Source organism: Thunnus thynnus, chromosome 24, assembly GCF_963924715.1.
Source record: "Thunnus thynnus chromosome 24, fThuThy2.1, whole genome shotgun sequence".
Classification (NCBI taxonomy): domain Eukaryota; kingdom Metazoa; phylum Chordata; class Actinopteri; order Scombriformes; family Scombridae; genus Thunnus; species Thunnus thynnus.
Window position 1 is genome coordinate 15,324,716 of NC_089540.1, and position 19,633 is coordinate 15,344,348.

The 19,633-nt window shown below is 34.0% G+C and overlaps 2 protein-coding genes across 2 annotated transcripts in view; both read left to right on the forward strand.

Moving 5' to 3' along the window:
• Positions 1–19,633, forward strand: part of LOC137177281 (uncharacterized) — a 227,594-nt gene that overhangs the window by 152,940 nt on the left and 55,021 nt on the right. The gene's annotated exons all lie outside the window — the stretch shown is intronic.
• LOC137177452 (V-set and immunoglobulin domain-containing protein 1-like) lies at positions 7,071–18,814 on the forward strand. Its single transcript, XM_067583791.1, has 11 exons — positions 7,071–7,400; positions 7,687–7,819; positions 10,364–10,428; positions 15,409–15,564; positions 16,280–16,405; positions 16,498–16,652; positions 17,749–17,842; positions 18,132–18,236; positions 18,335–18,430; positions 18,557–18,649; positions 18,804–18,814. Exons 3-11 carry the CDS (start codon positions 10,383–10,385, stop codon positions 18,812–18,814), a joined length of 882 nt encoding a protein of 293 aa, XP_067439892.1. The 5' UTR covers positions 7,071–7,400; positions 7,687–7,819; positions 10,364–10,382.

Here is a 19,633-nt window from a genome sequence, read left to right on the forward strand (position 1 = left end):
GTATGTACTGTATGAAGGATAACTCTCATCCTTAAAGTATTTTGGTTTAGTTTCTGTGTCTATTAGTGAACCTACATGAACTGAGAGCAGAGCGAGCTTAGTGCCAACACAAGAGGATGAACACCAGGGTTCAGGTAAAAGTAATAGTAATAGTATGACTATCATCATTGAATATCTTCATCATCATCATCTGACCAGGGCTCAGTGGTCACAACTGTCTGAAGTACAAAAATAAATGCAAATACTTAAAAAATGAGAACTTGCTGCCAGTAGAAATGTCTCCTGGTCACTCAGTGTCTGAACAGTCCACTTACAAACTGTGGATTAATGGTTATAAATGTGTTGATGCTTGTCAAACAGCTCATTTTTAGCAGTAACATGCAGACACCAATATATCACATTCTGATATCTGATGTTGGAGGACATCAATTGAAATAAACTGATTGTGCTGACAGTGGTAAACAACCCTGTTATTATTTAGACTATAGAGCTGATCCAGCTGTGCCAACATATATATATATATATATATATATATATATATATATATATATATATATATATATATATATATATATATATATATATATATATATACAGGGATGACACAACGGCTTCATCAAAGTTTACAACACATCAAAAAATCAACAACTTGATAAAAATAAGACAGTTTTTGTAAAAAGCCTTTTGTTAAAACACATTTCTCTACTACATTGTATTTGTATTTGCTTCATCATACTGTAGACAGTCAAACAAACATGTTTCATCAGCTGACATGTAAACACTTTAAACTGTTAACCTCTGTACCTCTCCCTGACAGAAACACAAGTAATTGTTATTCAATGCATTTACCATAAAGATGAGAATAGGTGTGCACTCAAAATTTAGGGGCAGGTACCTGAGGACAGGCTGATTAGCAGGATGAGACACACCTGGGCCCGGTGTGCCCCATGTATGAAGCTGGAGAAGCTACCAGGTCAGAGCACATGGAAAAGACAGGAGTTTGTTGGGAAATGTTTTGTTTTTCAAGATAAGAAGTTACTGTTCTCGACAGGTGAGGAGTCTGAACTTGCAGGTAATGTTACTGTTAAAATTTTTTGTTTTGTTTGTTTGTTGAGCCCTCACAAGCTTTGAAATGTAAGCTTAGTTTTTGATAGACTACATCAAAATAAAGCAGTTTGGATATAATGAATTCTGGCTTCTGTGAAGGATTTCCTGCTCTCTAGCTGTATTATATCAATGGAACCAACAGGAGGGCTGTGGCTCTGTATGTGGACAATGACTTGAATGTTCTTAAAATTTCTAAATGTATATTTTGATTTTTCTCATGTTACTGTTAGTATTGGTGGTTAAGTAATTGTTATTAACAGACCATCTATTTCTATTGTTTTATGTTTTGAGTAAGGGGCAGACAAAATAAGATTTTCTTCTAACAATCTGCTTTGTGAATTCTGTATAATGTTTGATAAATCTCTGCCAGTATATCAGATCTGGACTTGGATTTGATTTCTCTTATTGTAGTTAAAGCTGCACCTGAATCACTGCGTATGACTGAGTTGTCTGCTTTATTGTCCTCTATCCACCAAAGTGCACATTAATATTGCCAACATCTCTGCTGTGAATACTGACATCTGATACGTCTGTTTTTAATTCTTAATTCAGGAATGATTACTCCAAAGTAACCAATTCTTTATTTATCTTTTATTCTGTAAATATGAACTCCATCTTTGTTGCAGATGAGACTTAACTTCCTTGACTATTTCTCCTGATTTCTATCTTTTGTTATTATTCAGTGAGCATAGATCGACTTCAGGTTCTGGGATTATCCATGATGGTTCAACTGACCAACAGACTGGAGGGCACACATTAATATTAATAATACCAATTTCCTCTGCCTTAGACTTTTGCTTATTTCCAAAGTTTGATTTGGCCTTTCTCTCTTTACTTCCGATTCAAGAGAGGCGATTGAATTTCTGTCCAATTGGTGTCATCCACTGGGTGGCAGTGCAGGATGACTGGATAGGTGATGTAGGGTTTTGAATTAAAGGGCTCTCCATAAGTTATCACGCCAACAAATACCTGCTGTAACACATTTAATGTATTAATGCATCTTACAAAACATGTTCTAACAGGCATTAAATGATGAGCTTTGAGTTTATTATTCTTCTGTATTGGGTCACCTCAGATTGTGTTATCAAAGATGGGATCATCTGCATTTTAATTGTGTGAAGTTTATTTTATCCCTGGAGTGACAGCTGACAGTGTGGATGATTTTTAACCTCTGATTCCTTCACTGCAGCTCAGAATAACATGAGACAACCGTGTGATGATAGTTGGAAATAAAATGAATGCTTGTCTTTGACTAAAAAAAAAAATCCACACACTGTTAATTGGCTCCATGATTATAAATGCAACATTTCAGTCATTAACTACTTTCCCACTCTTTGCTTTGGTAGCAGAAACGGTCTGGCTTTACTTTTTAATTTAAAAAAAAAAAAAAAAAAAAATTACTTCATTCATGGTTCTGATGATGTTGCTTGTAATTAACAACCCGCCTCTTTCACATGAACACGCTCATAGCTGGAAAACCCCGAGTTGACTGAGCTAGTTGATAGCAGCTACTGGTTATCTGGAAGGACAATGTTAGGCTCAGTGAAGCCAGATAACGAAAAGATATCCTGAGTATGTTGAACTTACTTTGTAGTACAGGGGCCTGTTTCAGAAAGCAGGTTTAGTGAAAACTCTGAGTTTGTTCACCCTGAGTTGAGGGAAACTGGGTTTTCAGTTTCAGAAAGAGAGCTAACTTAAACTTGGTGTCAGTTACCGCAGTAACTGACTGTGAAGCTAACCTGCTCGCTGGCAGGTTTTCTTCAACAAACCCTGAGTTTCTCTCCGTCTCCTCCCTCTTACAGAACCAGACACACTGTTTCATTTCCTCATTCATTCAGTCCGTATCAAAGCGCATTCATTAGTAGAGGTTCACTATCTGTCAGAATCTAAATCCTGGTTGAATATTAGTTTAGTTACTCAAGGACTTTCTAAAGTTACCACTTTATATAACTATATATTTACATTTTATAGTATCATCACATCACCAGCACAGGTCCTCTGACAGCTGAAGAGTCCTTAAATCAAAATATATAGTGATTTCTTCTTCATGGTACAAATTGTTTAATAGAAATAGTACACTGCAGGATTCAGAGCGCCTTAAAAACCTCAGAGAAAATCCAGCTTGGTTATGTGTGAAATAGAATATCATTGGTCACTGGAATCTTTGTTATAAAAGATGCTAAAAATCAAACTTTAGATCCTTTGTGGTCAAGTTCAGTAACACGCAACAAAGCAAACTGTAGAAGAAATTTTGGAAGCAAACTCGAGACTGCTGATTAAGAGGAAAATGTTAATGCTTGAGTAACAGATCAGTACTGTCCATCTGGTTTTATACATGTACACTTGTAAGGTACAATAACCTAGGCAGTGCATCAATTTTGACATGCAACAATCCTGAAATAGTCTGGAAATGCAATAAAAGGTACAGAAGGCTGAATAAGATGAAAGCAAATAAGCTGATGTGAACCGTTTTCTTCCAGGATTTAAGGGGTGATTCTGATGAAACTAGTTCAAGGAATAAAGTCCACTTGAGCCGTTCAATCACTCATGATATGAACACAAAACCTTCCTGAATAAACTGAGTTGGGATTAATCTCAAACTGTGACAATTGCACTCCAAGAATGTCGAGTACAAAACAATAGGAAACCTCCAGCATTTAAAGAACACAGCATAGAAGAAGAAGATCCCACCTCAACCTATGGTCCTTCTGGTCAGGTAGAAATGGATCTCAGGTGCAGGTTAAGTTGCTGAGGCCCAGTGGCCCGCTGAATGTCAGTAAATCAGAATTTAAACCAGGTCAGATTAAAAATACAGACAATAACAGGATATAATAAGATTTTAAATCTTTACTTTCAATCGGTGTCTTTTTTTGAGAGAAATCAAGGCTCTTCTGTCCACAATAATTTAAAAGAATAAGACTGGTAAAACAATGTGCAGACCATTTTTTGCATTCAAAAACAAATTCTCTGTTTTATAAGGCATTATATCATTATAGTCTATTTAAATTGGACTTAAAAATGTTGGATTATTTATACATTTAAAAGTATGATTGTATATTTATACAAACCTTTTATAGGAAATGATGAACTCCTTTTACTTTAAAAGTCAAAACCACCTTCAAAAGTGAAACTTAAAGATAAGAGTAAGAAATACTTATTGAATATAACTTCATACTTCAACAGATGTGGAAGAAATACTATTTTTCTTACCTACAATATGTAAATGACACAATAAAACATATACCTTAATTCAATATCTCACTGCATTTGTTAATAATAAACTTTAAACCATGGAGAGAAGACTGTTAAAATTAATCTAAATGTCATAAGTTATTTTAAATAATAGTTGTGTGAAATTACTGATGTGTTAACATGAAAGCAGTGTTTAAAGGTTGTAGCTGCTCAAAGTGAAGATTAGACCTTTACTGTTATTGATTTTACAGCAATGACTCTTATTGTTGTTGAGTGAAAATCTCACATGTCTCACATAACTTTGGGGATTACCCTTATTTGTTTCCCATTGTCACATTTCACTTTGTGGCAACTCAAAATTCGCAGTTAAAATGGTCCAATTTCATCACATCAAACAGCTGGTGTGACAATAATTCTTAAGGCCCGTATGTACATTGAAATAATTGTTGGTCTCTAATTGTTCCTCCTGTTCATATTTGCCCTGACATACTGTCAGACTTAAATGTAAATGATGGGAGTCAATTACTCAGTTCCTGTTTTGTGAAAAAATGCGTTGTTAAATTCAACTTAGACTAAAATGAAGGTTCAATAGCCTGAGTTAGATAAAATCAAGAGGGTACCCTCCACATTTGCAGCTTTTTCAATATGAAATCCCTAAAATGACGATCTTCAAAACACAGGACAAAACAAACCAAAATAATAGAAGAAAATGTAAACAACACAAGTTAGACTTGCATTATATTTCAGACATGGACTTTCAGAACTGTATGTTGGTTTTATGGTTGGTGGAGAGAAGCTGTGGCGCCTCACTCTGAAAACTGGATATGTAATAATGCAAGCATATCAGAATTCCAACATGCATGTATTGTCACGTACTTACCAGTGATGCTTGCAGGACTAGTTCTTCTCAAACAAGCTCTAATTTCCTCTGTGGTTTAGTCAAACAGGAAGTCACACTTGACAACACACCCTGCAAAGCTCTGAGAGACTCAGACACAAAGAAGAAATCTAGAGAAACAAAAGAAGCAAAGCAATAATCTTTATAAACATTATTACTGTATTTGTTTGTAGATTTCTTCACCCGTCATTTTCCACTAAGTGAAGACTTATTGTATCTTTGATTTGTATGATCTTAAGTACAAATCTTTCTTGAGTAATACATGGATGTGTTTGCATGTGCTGGAAAGCAAAAAACACAATTCAGCTTCTGACAAAAAAGAAAAAAAAATGAATGAGATGAGATTAAAAAAAATGTCATGAATGTAATACAGATATCAAAACTAATATTAAATTATAAGAAACTGATCATTAATTCAAGAAGGAAGGCTGGTTAGAGTCTACAGTTAAGCAGCTCTGTGAGGCTGCACTTCACAACACCAAGTGAGGTTTCTAGTGTGAATTCAGTTGAAATTTACAACAGTGATTATAGATCAAAAATATTTTTTGTGCACTTACTAACTGATTAAAAGTGAAAATACACAGTTGACAGTTTACTTTAACTATGTCCAGATTAGTCTTGTAGGAGTATTAAAGAACAAGCTGTTGTCCTCCTACAACCTGTGTGCATGAGTCAGGCTGTCACAAATGGGAGCTTGTACTAAAGGTCTTTGGAGGTATAGTGATAAGTTTGTTTGGTTTGGTTAAAGTTGCTGTCTCTTAAGCAAACAAGTAGACGTCATTGTTTGCAGGGTTTTGGTGAATTGTAGTAGCAAAGTTCCACTGTTTTATAAGACCTCTTATAATACATCCATGGGAGTTATGTGCCAGACGGTTTATCGGCTGGGACCAGTTGCCAGGCAACCACATGCAGAAGGAAGTTTTTTATTTATTTATTTTTTCTTCTGCTCCGCTCAAATTTCTGAATGTTTTTATTTTAAAGGCACCAGTAAATCGAAGCACCGCTGTCTTAAGGAAATCAAGCTTCTCCCTTTATGACAGTTACAGAGTGACTAAAACATACAGTAATAAAATATGAAATGACGGCGGCTCGTCAGGTGTGTAGACAGTAACCCTGGATTTGCGAAAGATCTCACGAGAGTGATCCCGAATCGTGATTTCGTGATTACTATCCCTAACCAAGTGTATTTTGTGCCTGAACCTAACCAGAAGTTAACCACAGCGTTGTCATATCATAAAACATAATTATTTTGTACAACGCACACAATGAAAAAACAACACGTACAAATCTCGCGAGAGATTTGCAAATCTAAGGTAACCATCTAGACCTAGATATGACCTTGCCCAAGGACACTATAAAACTTTTATAGTCTCCTTCATCTCGACGTGGATGTAATATAAGAGCTCTTATAAAAACATCCATGGACCTTGCCCTCATTTCACCTTTCATTGTCAGCTTTACTCTCAGTTGCTGTCAGCAGCAAACTTTCCAACTTTTCCACTTTCTGAATACATTTTAAATCTCTATATACTTGATATATGTTTAAATATCAACAGAATCATTGTGAACTTATGTGTCTTACTTGTATTTAAGCCAAACTGAGAACAAGGAAAATATGGCTGTTTTACTTTCTGTTCTGGATCACAGTGAGAGTCAGCGCCATTAAGTTTTGGATAATTTTAAATGTTTTTAACTGACATCTTGAGAAAATTTTAATATCATGGTATATTTCTGTGCATGTTTTGTGTTATATTTCAATTTTAATTTTGTGACCACATCCTCTGGTTAAATAGATAGTCCATATCTATTGGATAGCGAAGCCCTCAATCTGATCTAACAAAGCACAGGAACTGACATTTGTTGGCGGTAAAGGTTCTCAACCTTTTTTGGGCCAGTGCCTCCCCATCCATTATCCAGATGCCTTATTAATTGTTCCAACGGAAAACAAGAGCAGCCTACCAAGGAAAAAAGTCTGAGGCTACTGGGAAAAAGCAGAAGAATATGTATCCATAGTTAAGGTGTTCAATAGAAAACTGGCAGCATTTCTTCTTGTTCTGCGTCATTTTGCTGATATGATTGTTGTTGTTTTATGATGCTATTAATGATTAAACATTTGGACCTGCATTGGTCATATAAAATAACCAGGTTAATTTACTTTCACTTTCTTTTGCATCGTGACGCAGATTCTTTTCTCCATCTTAAGGTAATGTAACCGACAGTTTCCAATGTTTTACACATTAATGGCTCTTTGTTCATGTTGTTATTATTAACTACTGTTAAATTAGTTCCTCTACAAACAGCAGAAATCTGTCGTTTGGCTGTTAAAAGTGTCGTTTGGAGCCAAAAGTGAACTCACAACTAACGGCTGCAACATTTGCCGCCATTTTGCAGTTGAGTTTGAGTGTGTGGAGTAACGTTAACAGTTGAAGTAAACTGATCGTCAGTAGTTCAGCACAGTGTTTTTATTACTGTGTCCCAACACTTTTCAGGTTTTCCTGCCTGAATCAGCCTGTGGAGGAGGCGGAGATGAGCCGCTGCTCTCCCCGCTGTCTGAGACACTAAATACGGCTCCGCTCGGCCGGACAGCCGCTGGAGAACAGCTTTGACTTCATGTGTCTACAGGTGAATATAGACCTGTTTATATTTATACTACAGGACTGATGTGGAGACAGAGGGGGAGATTTAACCTGTTAATTTATTACCGTGTTTCCACGTTGTCAAATATTAGAGAGATAGAAAAAACATTTAGTCAAAGTCACAGCCGGAAACCGCTGACCTCCCTCCTCTCAGGACAAGGACACAATTTAACAGATGTGTGTTAAAATAGTCCAAATGGAGCCCAAATAAACAGTGAAACCTATTTTTCTTGCTGTAATCATCCCTCCTGTTCATACTGACCATTAGAAGATCCCTTCATAATGCACTTACAATGGAAGTGATGGAGGACAAAATCCACAGTCCTCCTTCTGTCCAAAAATATTTAAAAGTTTATCTGAAGCTAATATGAAGCTTCAGCATCCAAATGAGTCAAATCAAGTAGATATCTTTCAACATTACAGTCTTTTTAGTGCCAAAGTTCCTCTTTTTGTTACTATACTTCCACCACAGCTCAACAGGGAAACACTGTCTGAGGAAACACAAAGAGGGAATCTGATGCTAAAAAGACTGTAAATGTGTCAGATATCCACTTGATATGACTAACTCAGACTGCTGAAGCCTCATATAAGCTTCACATCAACTTTTAAACGCAGTTTTGCACAAAATGACTCCGTCACTTATGCTACTTTATGCTCCACTACATTTTACTCCAGTCCATTTATTTGATTGATTGATTTGTTTATTGTAGTTAGTTTACAGATTGTGATTTTACATTTTGAAAAAATCATACATATAAAATCCAATGCAGTGTTAAAGATCAAACCAGTGCTCCTCAACCTGTTTGGCTTGTGACCCCTGTGACCAAAAAGCAGCATCTAGTTGGGACCTCTTTACTTTTCAGATGGTTTCATTTATAGAATTGCTAGTGGGTCCAGAGAGGTAAAATTATACAATATTTCACTGAAAAGCAAATATGAAGCTAGAAAAAACAAATAAACACAGCAGCAGAACATTTAGTTTTTCTCTTTTCTTTCCTTTCTGATCCTTTGGGGGGTCTGAATCCTACAGGTTGGGAACCACTGGACTAAACACCAGCTACTTCATTTAAAAAAAAAATTATTATGTATTAATTTAATCCAAAAAGTAATTCTTCCATTGTTTCTTTTTTAAGATGTGTGTGTTGTGTCTGGTTGACATGTTTTGCTCCTAGTTATGGAGGTTTTATATGGAGGGTTTTAAGGGCTGAAACTAAATATATAAATACATAAATAATTATATAATGCTTAAATAAATGAATAATAATTGTCACCATAAATAAATGAATCACAAATTAAATGAGACATTAAATATAAGTTGAATTTATGTTTATTTATTTATTCACTTGTATATTAATTCATTTATTAGTTTATTCATACTTTTATTTATCTATTTATAATCTAATTTCATCATTTATATATACTTTTATTTATCCATAGCGTAACTTGCTGCAGCTAAACAAATAAATGTGTCAACTTCATCCATCAAAAGTCAGGGGGCGGGGTAAAGACTCTGATTGGTGAATGAACAGTATTACAGACCAGCAGGATCTGAGATCCTGAATACAGCTTCATTCATTTCTGTGTCAGTCGGGTCAATATCATTCCAATTCATTCAGTGAAGCCGTCAATCTGATCTAATAAAGCACAGGAACTGTAATTTGCCTCCATCTGTTCAGCTACAGCCGACATATCTACTATTGTAACACACAAGATTTAATTAAAATCTGCACCAGGTGCTGCCATCTTGAATTAGGCAAAAGCAGCAGATTCAAGTTCAACCACCAATCACAGGGCAGAGTCCGACCCCCTGACTGCTGATGGATGAAGATGACGCATTTATTTATTTCACTGCAGCAAGTTACACTATGGATAAATGGAAGTATATATACAGAAAGAAAGAAAGAAAGTTATAAATAGATAAATAACATTTATATATTTAATGTCTGATTTAATTTGTGATTTATTTGTGGTGATAATTAAGCACTGAATTACACAATTATTTATCTATTCATTTATTTAAGCATTTTGTTGTTATAATTATATATTTACTCATATATTTAAGAATTTAGTCATATAATTATTTATGTGTTTGTATATTTAGTTTTGGCCCTTAAAACCCTCCATATCAAAATAGCTGAAGGAAATGTTTTTATTGATTTATTTCTTTTGTTTCACTCTTCCTTCATGTTTTTGTTTTAGAGGCAACAGTAAATCAACAGTTCTGTCTTAAGGAAACTGATCTTCTCTCTTTATGACACTAACTTACAGAGTGACTGAAACATTTAATGAAATATAAATAAAATGACAGCTGCTCAGTCAGAAGTTCGTCATGTATGTGAACCACTTCTTGTTGTTCTGCTGCTTTTACTTCCTCCATTACTCTCAGCTACAGCTGTCAACAGATGCCTTTCCTACTTTTTAACTCTCTGAATACATTTATAAATCTATATATACTTTAAAAAAATGTTTTTATATGTTTTTAAATATCAACAGAATCACGGTGAATTTATGTGTCTTACTGCTATTGAAGCCCAACTGAGAACAAGAAGATGTTGCTGCTTTACTTTCTATTATGGACCGCAGTGGCAGCCAACAGTAAGTTTTGGATAATTTAAATTGTTTTAACTGTTATAATTTTTTAACTGACATGGTGAGAAAATTATAATATCATGTTATGATTCTGTGCATTGCTTGTGTTATATTTTTTGATTTTAATTTTAATTTTGTGACGACACCCTCAGGTTAGATAGAGTCTAGTTTCTGTTTACCACATGTACACATTTACATGAACTGTGATAACAGAAATGTATATTTGACGCCTTTTATAACTGTGAATATTTGGCTGTTTTATAAATCTGGAAATAGACTAGAATCAGTGTTGGAAATTAGCTGAGGCACTTGGGTAACACTTTAAGTCCCCCTATTTAGTATTAATAAGATGTATATAAACATTTATAAACATAAACATTTAATAAATGTTTATAACACACTATAATGTAGTTGTAAGTATATGTTAAAAGGATGGGTTCACGATTTTTCAAGTCTGTCTTAAAACAACAGTCAGGAGCCCAAATGAACATGTAAACATGTTTTTCTTGCTGTAATTATTCCTCCTGTTCATACTGACCATTAGAAGATCCCTTCATAATGCACTTACAATGGAAGTGATGGAGGACAAAGTCCACAGTCCTCCTTCTGTGCAAAAATGTATTTAAAAGTTTATCTGAAGCTAATATGAAGCTTCAGCAACCAAATGAGTCAAATCAAGTAGATATCTTTCAACGTTACAGTGTTTTTAGTGCCAAAGTTCCTCTTTTTGTTACTATACTTCCACCACAGCTCAACAGGGAAACACTGTCTGAGGAAACACAATGAGGGAATTTTTAGCTAAAAAGACTGTAAATGTGTCAGATATCCACTTGATATGACTAACTCAGACTGCTGAAGCCTCATATAAGCTTCACATCAACTTTTAAATGCATTTTTGCACAAAATGACTGTGTGGACTCACTGTGAATTTTGGCCCCCGTCATTTACGCTACTTTTTACTCTATTGTACTTATTTGACATATAGTTAATTGTAGTTAGTTTACAGATTGTGATTTTACATTTAAAAAAAAGAAGAGGATAAGAACAGCACACCTAGTCAACTGCTTTTAATTTGAATTGCCACATGGATGTTTCAGGCCAGGCTCCTTTCCTCAGCGTGTATGCTGGTAATCAACACAATCCAGGACAGGTGGACTTAGTTATAGACATCCACAACTGACACAACAGGGTCAAGTCTTTATGAATTTTAGGAAGAGTGTAATAACTGGTTGTATTGGATTATCTATTCTCTTTCTAACCACATATTTGTACTCCTCCTCATGGATTTGTCCCTCCTGTAGGGCTTGTTTTAAGACAGTCTTAATTTCAGCACCAAACTTTAAAGTGGGGTCTGTATGAAGAGGGATGTATACATCTCTATCACTTAATTGTCTTTCCAGTTCTTTAATGTATAAAGTTTTATCCTGAACCACAATGGCCCCACCTTTGTCTGCATGGTGTATAATGATGTCATCATTATTCAACAACTCAGCCAGTGCTTTTATCTCTGACTATAAAAGATTAGAGGGCAAAGTTTGTCGTTTACTGTCTGCACATAAGTCCATAACATTCCCTTCCACTAGTCGACAAAACTTTATACATTAAAGACTTTATACATTAGTTTCTACATTCAGTTCCATCTCCAAGCCACTCCAAAAAGTAATGAGTAAACACTGGCATATTTTTGAGAGCAACCCCCATATTGCGAGTGCATTCCAAATTCCACCCAGGTATTTTTATAAGAGGTCCTCCAATTTATGTGATCTCTTAGTGAAGACTGATTTACCTGAAAGTTACATGCACTTTTTTATCTCAGATTCCCAGTGGTAACTTTCCTTGTCATAATTGTGTACATTGTTATGCTATGATTCAGGGAAATCATTTCACCCACCTGATATCTGGTGTGGAGATTAAGGTAGGATTACATGCAATACCAAATATGTTGTTTATTTGTTAAGATGTCCATGTAATTTATATTACGTTGGTGAAACAAAACAAGAGTTAAAAACTAGGATCTGTGAGCATAAGTGTTCCGTCCACAATCATGACGATAAACCATCTGTGGCCAGGTGTTTTACCAGCCATAACCATAGTTTATCGGACTTACATTACATGAGCATTGAAACTGTGAATATGCCACGGAGAGGTGGCAGAGACAGAATCCTTCTACAGAGGGAGACGTACTGGATACACTCCCCGAATATCCTCATTCTCGAGGGGTTCAATGAAGAGATTTCATTGAATTGAAGATAATACTTCATCATTTGTTTCATTGGTTTTATGTGAAAAATCTGCCACATGATTGAGGTGTTTGCATTTTATTTTGTTTTGTTTTATTTTATTTTATTTTATTTATTTCGTTTATTTGTTTGATTTATTTTATTTCATTTTTTATTATTATTGTTTTTGATCATCTTTATTATTGTTATTATTATTATTATTATTATTAGTAGTAGTAGTATTTTTTATTTTTATTTGTTTTTCATGAACTGAACAGAATTTGGTTTTGGGTTTATTGGATTCCTGCGAGATGTTATAATTCTATGTTCTTAGAAACTGTGAATATTCCAAGGAGAGGTGGCTACAGGGACATAGTTATTGTGTAGAAGGAGACATATCGAACACACTCTCTGAATACCTTCACTCTCAATGGATTGAATAGGAGATTTCATCTTCCTTTTATGAACTCAAAATATTTTCTTCATATGATCTGTATATAATTTTCTATGATGTGCCACATGAATGAGATTTGATTTCTATTTGTCTTCTTATGAACTGGACATAAGTTATTTTTTATTTTAATTTATTTTTTTTATTATGATGACTCATATGTGTAGCTCCCTCTGCCGGGATGAACCCGTTGTGTCAGTTGTGGATGTCTATAACTAGATCCACCTGTCGTGGATTGTGTTGATTACCAGCATACACGCTGAGGAAAGGAGCCTGGCCAGAAACGTTTGTGTGGCAATTCAAAATTAAAATCAATTGACTAGGTGTGCTGTTTTCATCCCTTTCTTTATTCAATTTCAATACTTTAAGGATTCAGCACCCAGCTTTTTTGATCGTGAGTAGAGCACATTCTATTATACAACATTTTTTTTAAAAAGCGTATTTATGAAATCCAATGCAGTGTTAAAGATCAAACCAGTGCTCCCCAAACTTTTTGGCTTGTGACCCCTGTGACAAAAAAGCTGCATCTAGATGGGACATCTTGACTTTTCAGATGGTCTCATTTATAGAATTGCTAGTGGGTCCAGAGAGGTAAAATTATACAATATTTCACTGGAAAGCAAATATGAAGCTTGAAAAAACAAATAAACACAGCAGCAGAATATTCTCTCTTCTTTCCTTTCTGACCCTTTGGGGGTCTGAACCCTACAGGCTGGGAACCACTGAACTAAACTACCACCACCAGCGACTTCAATTTTTTAATTTTTTAAATTATTATTTATTAATTTGATTTAAAAAGTAATTGGATCCTTCCCTTGTTTCATTTTTTTTAGGCGTGTGTGTGTTGTGTCTGGTTTGCTCCGATGTATGGAGGTTTTATATGGAGGCTTTTAATGGCCAAAACTAAACATATAAATACATAAATAATTATATAATGAAATGCTTAAATTAATTAATAAATATATAATTAAATAATAAAATGCTTCAATAAATGAATAAATAAATGATTATGTAATTTAATGCTTAATTGTCACTATAAATAAATAAATCACAAATTAAATGAGACATTAAATATATAATGTTAAATTTATTTGTGTATTTATTTATTAATTTGTATATTAATGTATTTACTTAATTAATGTATTCACACGTTTGTGTATCTATTTATAGTTTTATTTGTTTATTTATATATATTTTTATTTATTCATAGTGTAATTTGCTGCAGTGAAATAAATCTGTAAACTTCATTCATCAAAAGTCAGGGGACAGTTTAAAGCCTCTGATTGGTCAGCCTGCAGCCTCAGTTGCTGCACTATCTCTGCAGGATCGTGAATACGGCATCATTAATTTCTGTGTCAGTTGAGGTTGATATCATTCTAACTCCTTCAGCGAAGCCGTCAAACTGATCTCACAAAGTACAGGAACTGCCGTTTGCCTCCATCTGTTCAGCTACAGCCGACATGTTTACCATTGTAACACACAAGATTTAATTTAAATCTGCACCAGGTGCTGCCATCTTGATTTAGGCAAAAGCAGCTGATTCAAGTTCAACCACCAATCACAGGGCAGAGTCCGACCCCCTGACTTTGGACATTTCACTGGAGCAAGTTTCACAATAGATAAATTAAAGTATATATATATAAATGTATAAATAAATAATAAAGTTATGAATAGATTAATAAATGTGTGAATAAATGAATAAGTAAATTATTATACAAATATGTAAATAAAAAAATAAATAGATAAACACACAAGTAAATTTAACATTTATATATTTAATCTCTCATTTAATTTGTGATTTATTTATTTATTGTGATAATTAAGCATTAAATTACATAATTAGTCATTAATTTAAGCATTTGATTATATAATTATTTATGTATTTATACATTTAGTTTCTGCCCTTAAAACCCTCTATATAAAACTAGAGCAGGACATACTTGATTAAAGAAAAAATACATTTCAGTGATTAAAGTTCAGATGAAATGGCATTTCGAGAGTATCTAACTTCCTTATCGTGACGTATTTCAGAGTGAAACAGGACAGACAGGCGGTACGTAACGTTGGGAGGAATTTGACTTGAACGTTGAAAAGATTATTGATGGCTGAATGTTATGAGACTATTGGATGAAATTGGTTGGCTCAAGCCTGCTTAAGTACATATAATACTTTGATACAATTTTTTGGCATATATTGTTAAATAGGTGCACAATATGATCAGCAATGTGATCTTAAGGTGTTAAAAAAGCATTTTTCATTTCATCTCGATTTTAAACAGAGAAATTTGCATTCACTTGTTTTTATTTTATTTTACAGAAGAACCACTCTACAGGAAAATAGGTGACAAAGCTGTTCTCACAACAGACTCTGTAGTGACTCCCATCAAGAGCATAGCATGGACACATGGACCCAGTATTGCCATAGAGTGGTTTCGGAATGGAGACGAGACTTTCGCCTACCGACAATTCAAAGGTACCACTTAAATCTAAATCAAGCTGTTTGGTAGCCAGAGATCAAGGATTTTACACATTAGTCTCAAATACATTTAGGTTGAGATTTTCGTTTGAATTTTATTTTAATTTATATTTTAAGGAATTATTTTACAGTATTTAATAGGTTTATCCCAGATTTTGGCTAAATTAATGGATTGTATAATAATACAGGGGTTTTAATGTGTTTTCTGCACAAATTGAGTTCTTTAAGGAGTATAGCCCAATAAATTTGACAAATACAATTAATACTAACCCTGAATTTTCACCTTTATTAAAATATTAAGGCCCTTTAAAGGTGTACTGTTAAATAAGATATCAATTTAAAGTGTTTTTGGTCAAAAAAGTCTGTAAATTGTGCAGATAATCCCCAAATATCTGAATATGTTGCAATCCATAGATTTATTATTTCATTATTCCTGTAAAACCCAATTAAATACTCTAATTATATAATTATCAATGAGTAAATGAATGGAATTAGGGTTATAAAAAGGGATTCACTTGCTTTTTCTGTGGGAAAAACTTTTTTTGTATGAAAATCAGCTGTTCTATAAACATTTTTAGTGTTTTAAAGTGCATATTTCTCCAGCTGCCCACTCTAATGTGACCAACACTGGAAATAAGTGACTCTAGCTGACAACATACTGTAAGATGACTAAAAATCCCTGTTTAGAAGCTAAACCTGTGCATTTTTGCAGATCGTGGTTCGCTGAACACTTTAACTGGAGCGCTGACGATCACAGGACTGACTCCAGACGACAGTGGCAGCTACACAGTAGAGATCAACAACAAAGTCACCAGCAAGACTCAACTCCTGGTTATCTGTAAGTGGAGGAATTGTGTATGAAGTTTGTCTTAGTTTATCAAAACGGCCCTAAATTCAAAGGAAATGTCTTTTTGTTTCTTTTTCTATCAGCTCCTGTCTCTAAACCCACCATCTCTGTTTGGTGTGTGATGACCTACTGTGTCCTCACCTGTACTGGTGACACCACAGGTGCTGAACCAGTCACCTACTGGTGGACGTCAGGTAACACGACGTGGTCTTCAACCAAGGAGCACAATATAACAATGGTAAACACAGGATAATGATGTTTGTGTGTCTCATCAGTAACAGATAAATCATGTTGAAGGAATAAACCAGAATCTAGTTTTTAAATTGATTCACATATTCAGGCATCAGTTGGTGACCAGCTGAGGCAGAATCCAGGCTGTGCAGTTAAGGATATTTAGACAGTTTAGAATATTTCTGAAATTAGCTTTAACCATATCTGGTATGTTAAATGTGTTTTGCATTGTCTCTGGCAAATAAACAATATATAATTAAATAAACTGAACAGCAACATGAACAAACCTGCAGAAAATAAAGATGTCAGATCATGGAAAGGGCCAGACTTGTCTCTGTAAAGTCATAAAAAGTGACAACAAGAGCTGCATTTGGATACAAGGTTGGACATTTTTATTTTTATCCAATTAACAGACAACTGTTGAGATAATCTAATATTTTATATGAATGTTGTAGTTTCACAAAACATTCAAAGATATGTCGTTACAAGTTTAAACCTTCAGTGTTCAGACAATTTTAAAACTCTTAATATCTCCACATGTGTCATGGCAATAGTAATAAAGCATCACATTAATTAACTTATAAATTAATTTATTAATTTCTGTATTTATTGTACAATTAGATATTCATAAATGAAATGATTTATTACTATTTATGTGACACTTTTGGTCCTCTATACACCAGATGTAGCAATTACAGTGTTTTTGTATCTCTTTTGTTTCCCATACAATCTTGCATGTGATAAAAATGTGATATTAGAAAACTTGACAGGTTTCTCTGTTAATTACTTTATATCTATTTGTGATACAGAGAAAAAATCAAAAAGATGTTAGAGATTGCCCAAATAAGGTTTTAGTATTCTACCAAATCATACTAGTATACTATAATTTATACTGGATAATTCAGTCTTGCTGACGTGCTAAATAGTCATCAGCTTTTCACTATATATGCTGTAATCCACTATTTAGCCACATCATTGTGTTGTCTCTGATGTTATTGTTGGTAATCTGGACATACTGTAAAAAGACAAAATGAGCTCCTCAAAAGATTTGTATGTTTGGTTTATGAGCTTTTAATTAATATTGTTTTTCTCCTAATTTCTAGGTGGAAAAGGAGCTGTGGTTCAGCTGGTTCAGCTGTGCATTTGAAAACCCAGTCAGCAACATCAGCAGTGAAGAAGTCTTCAACCCCTTCATAAGTGAGTTATCACACCAACAAATATCTGCTGTAACACATTAAATGTATTAATGCATCTTACTGTTTTTACTAAACATGACAATGTGCTCAATGTCCTCATAGGAGTTACAAAACATGTTCTAACAGCATTAAATGACTAAATGATGAGCATTGAGTTTATTATTTTTCTGTATTGGGTCACCTCAGAGTGCATTATCAAAGATGCGATCAGCTAACGACGTTAGAATATAATACAGTGTCCTTGTAAACCATTTGTTGTTTTAATTATTTATTCTTTCATTTTTTTGTAGGGAATCAGCTCATCTTCATGGCAATATTATTACTGGTTGTCTGCATCATCATCATCACTTTCAGACGAAAAGGCATCATCAATTTCAGTTGCGAATGGATAAAAGGTAAGAAGTCACAAAATATTGTATTTATTTTCACGTACTAAATAAACTGTATTTATACCATTTGTTGTTTTAATTATTTATTCTTTCATATTTTGTAGAGCTTCTGAAATGGACGTTCATCTACATGTTAGTATGTATTCTGGTTGTGTTCAACATCATGCTTATCTTCGATTCAAACTTCGAAGGCAGAAAAGGTAAGAAGCCTCACCCACCTCAGAGTGCATTATCAAAGATGGGATCAGCTAACAACATTGGAATACAATACAGTGTCCTTGTAAACTATTTGTTGTTTTAATTAATTATTCTTTGATTTTTTGTAGAGCTTCTGACAAGGATGTTCATCATGATAGCAGTATTTGGAGTGGTTCTGGTTGAGTTCATCATCTTCATCTGTATTCTATACAAAGCCAGATGTAAGAAGTCACAAAATATTTTATTTATTTATTTTGGTCTGCTATAAATCAAATCTTTGACTTGAATTTACATTCTTTATATTTCTTTAGGTGGGTCACCTCAGAGTGCATTATCAAAGATGGGATCAGCTAACGACATTGGAATACAATACAGTGTCCTTGTAAACTATTTGTTGTGTTAATTATTTATTCTTTCAGATGTCACAACTCTGAAATGGATGATCATCTTTATAGCTGTATTATTTATGGATATGTTCAACATCATCATCAATTTAATATACGAAGGCAGAACAGGTAAGAAGTCACAAAATATTGTATTTATTTTGATGCATTAAATATACTGTATTTTGGTGGTTTGATATAAACCAAATCTTTGACTTGAATTTACATTCTTTATATTTCTTTAGGTGTGGTATATTAATATTTATGTAAATGTGACTGATAATGTTAATCTAGTTGTGCATCATACATATTCAAGTTCTTTCAAGAGTGTGATTCTACCAACAATATTAGTCCTGATGATGTATTTTCATGTTAAGAGACAGGAAGTTTCTATCCTCATGCAAACATCCACAACCACAACCAATACCAAGAGATTCTCTCCAGGTGTTTCATGAATCTGCATAAAAGGATGTTTCAGGGTCGACTTGTTGTCTTAGTGGTTAAAGCTCATAACAAATAACTGCAACATCACTACTATTATGCACTATTAATGCATCTTACTGTTTTTACTAAACATGACAATGTACTCAATGTCCTCATAGGAGTTACAAAACATGTTTTAACAGCATTAAATGACTAAATGACGAGCTTTGAGTTCATTATTTTTCTGTATTGGGTCACCTCAGAGTGCATTATCAAAGATGGGATCAGCTAACGACATTAGAATACAATACAGTGTCCTTGTAAACCATTTGTTGTTTTAATTATTTATTCTTTCACTTTTTGTAGAGGATCTGACAATGATATACATACTGATAGCAG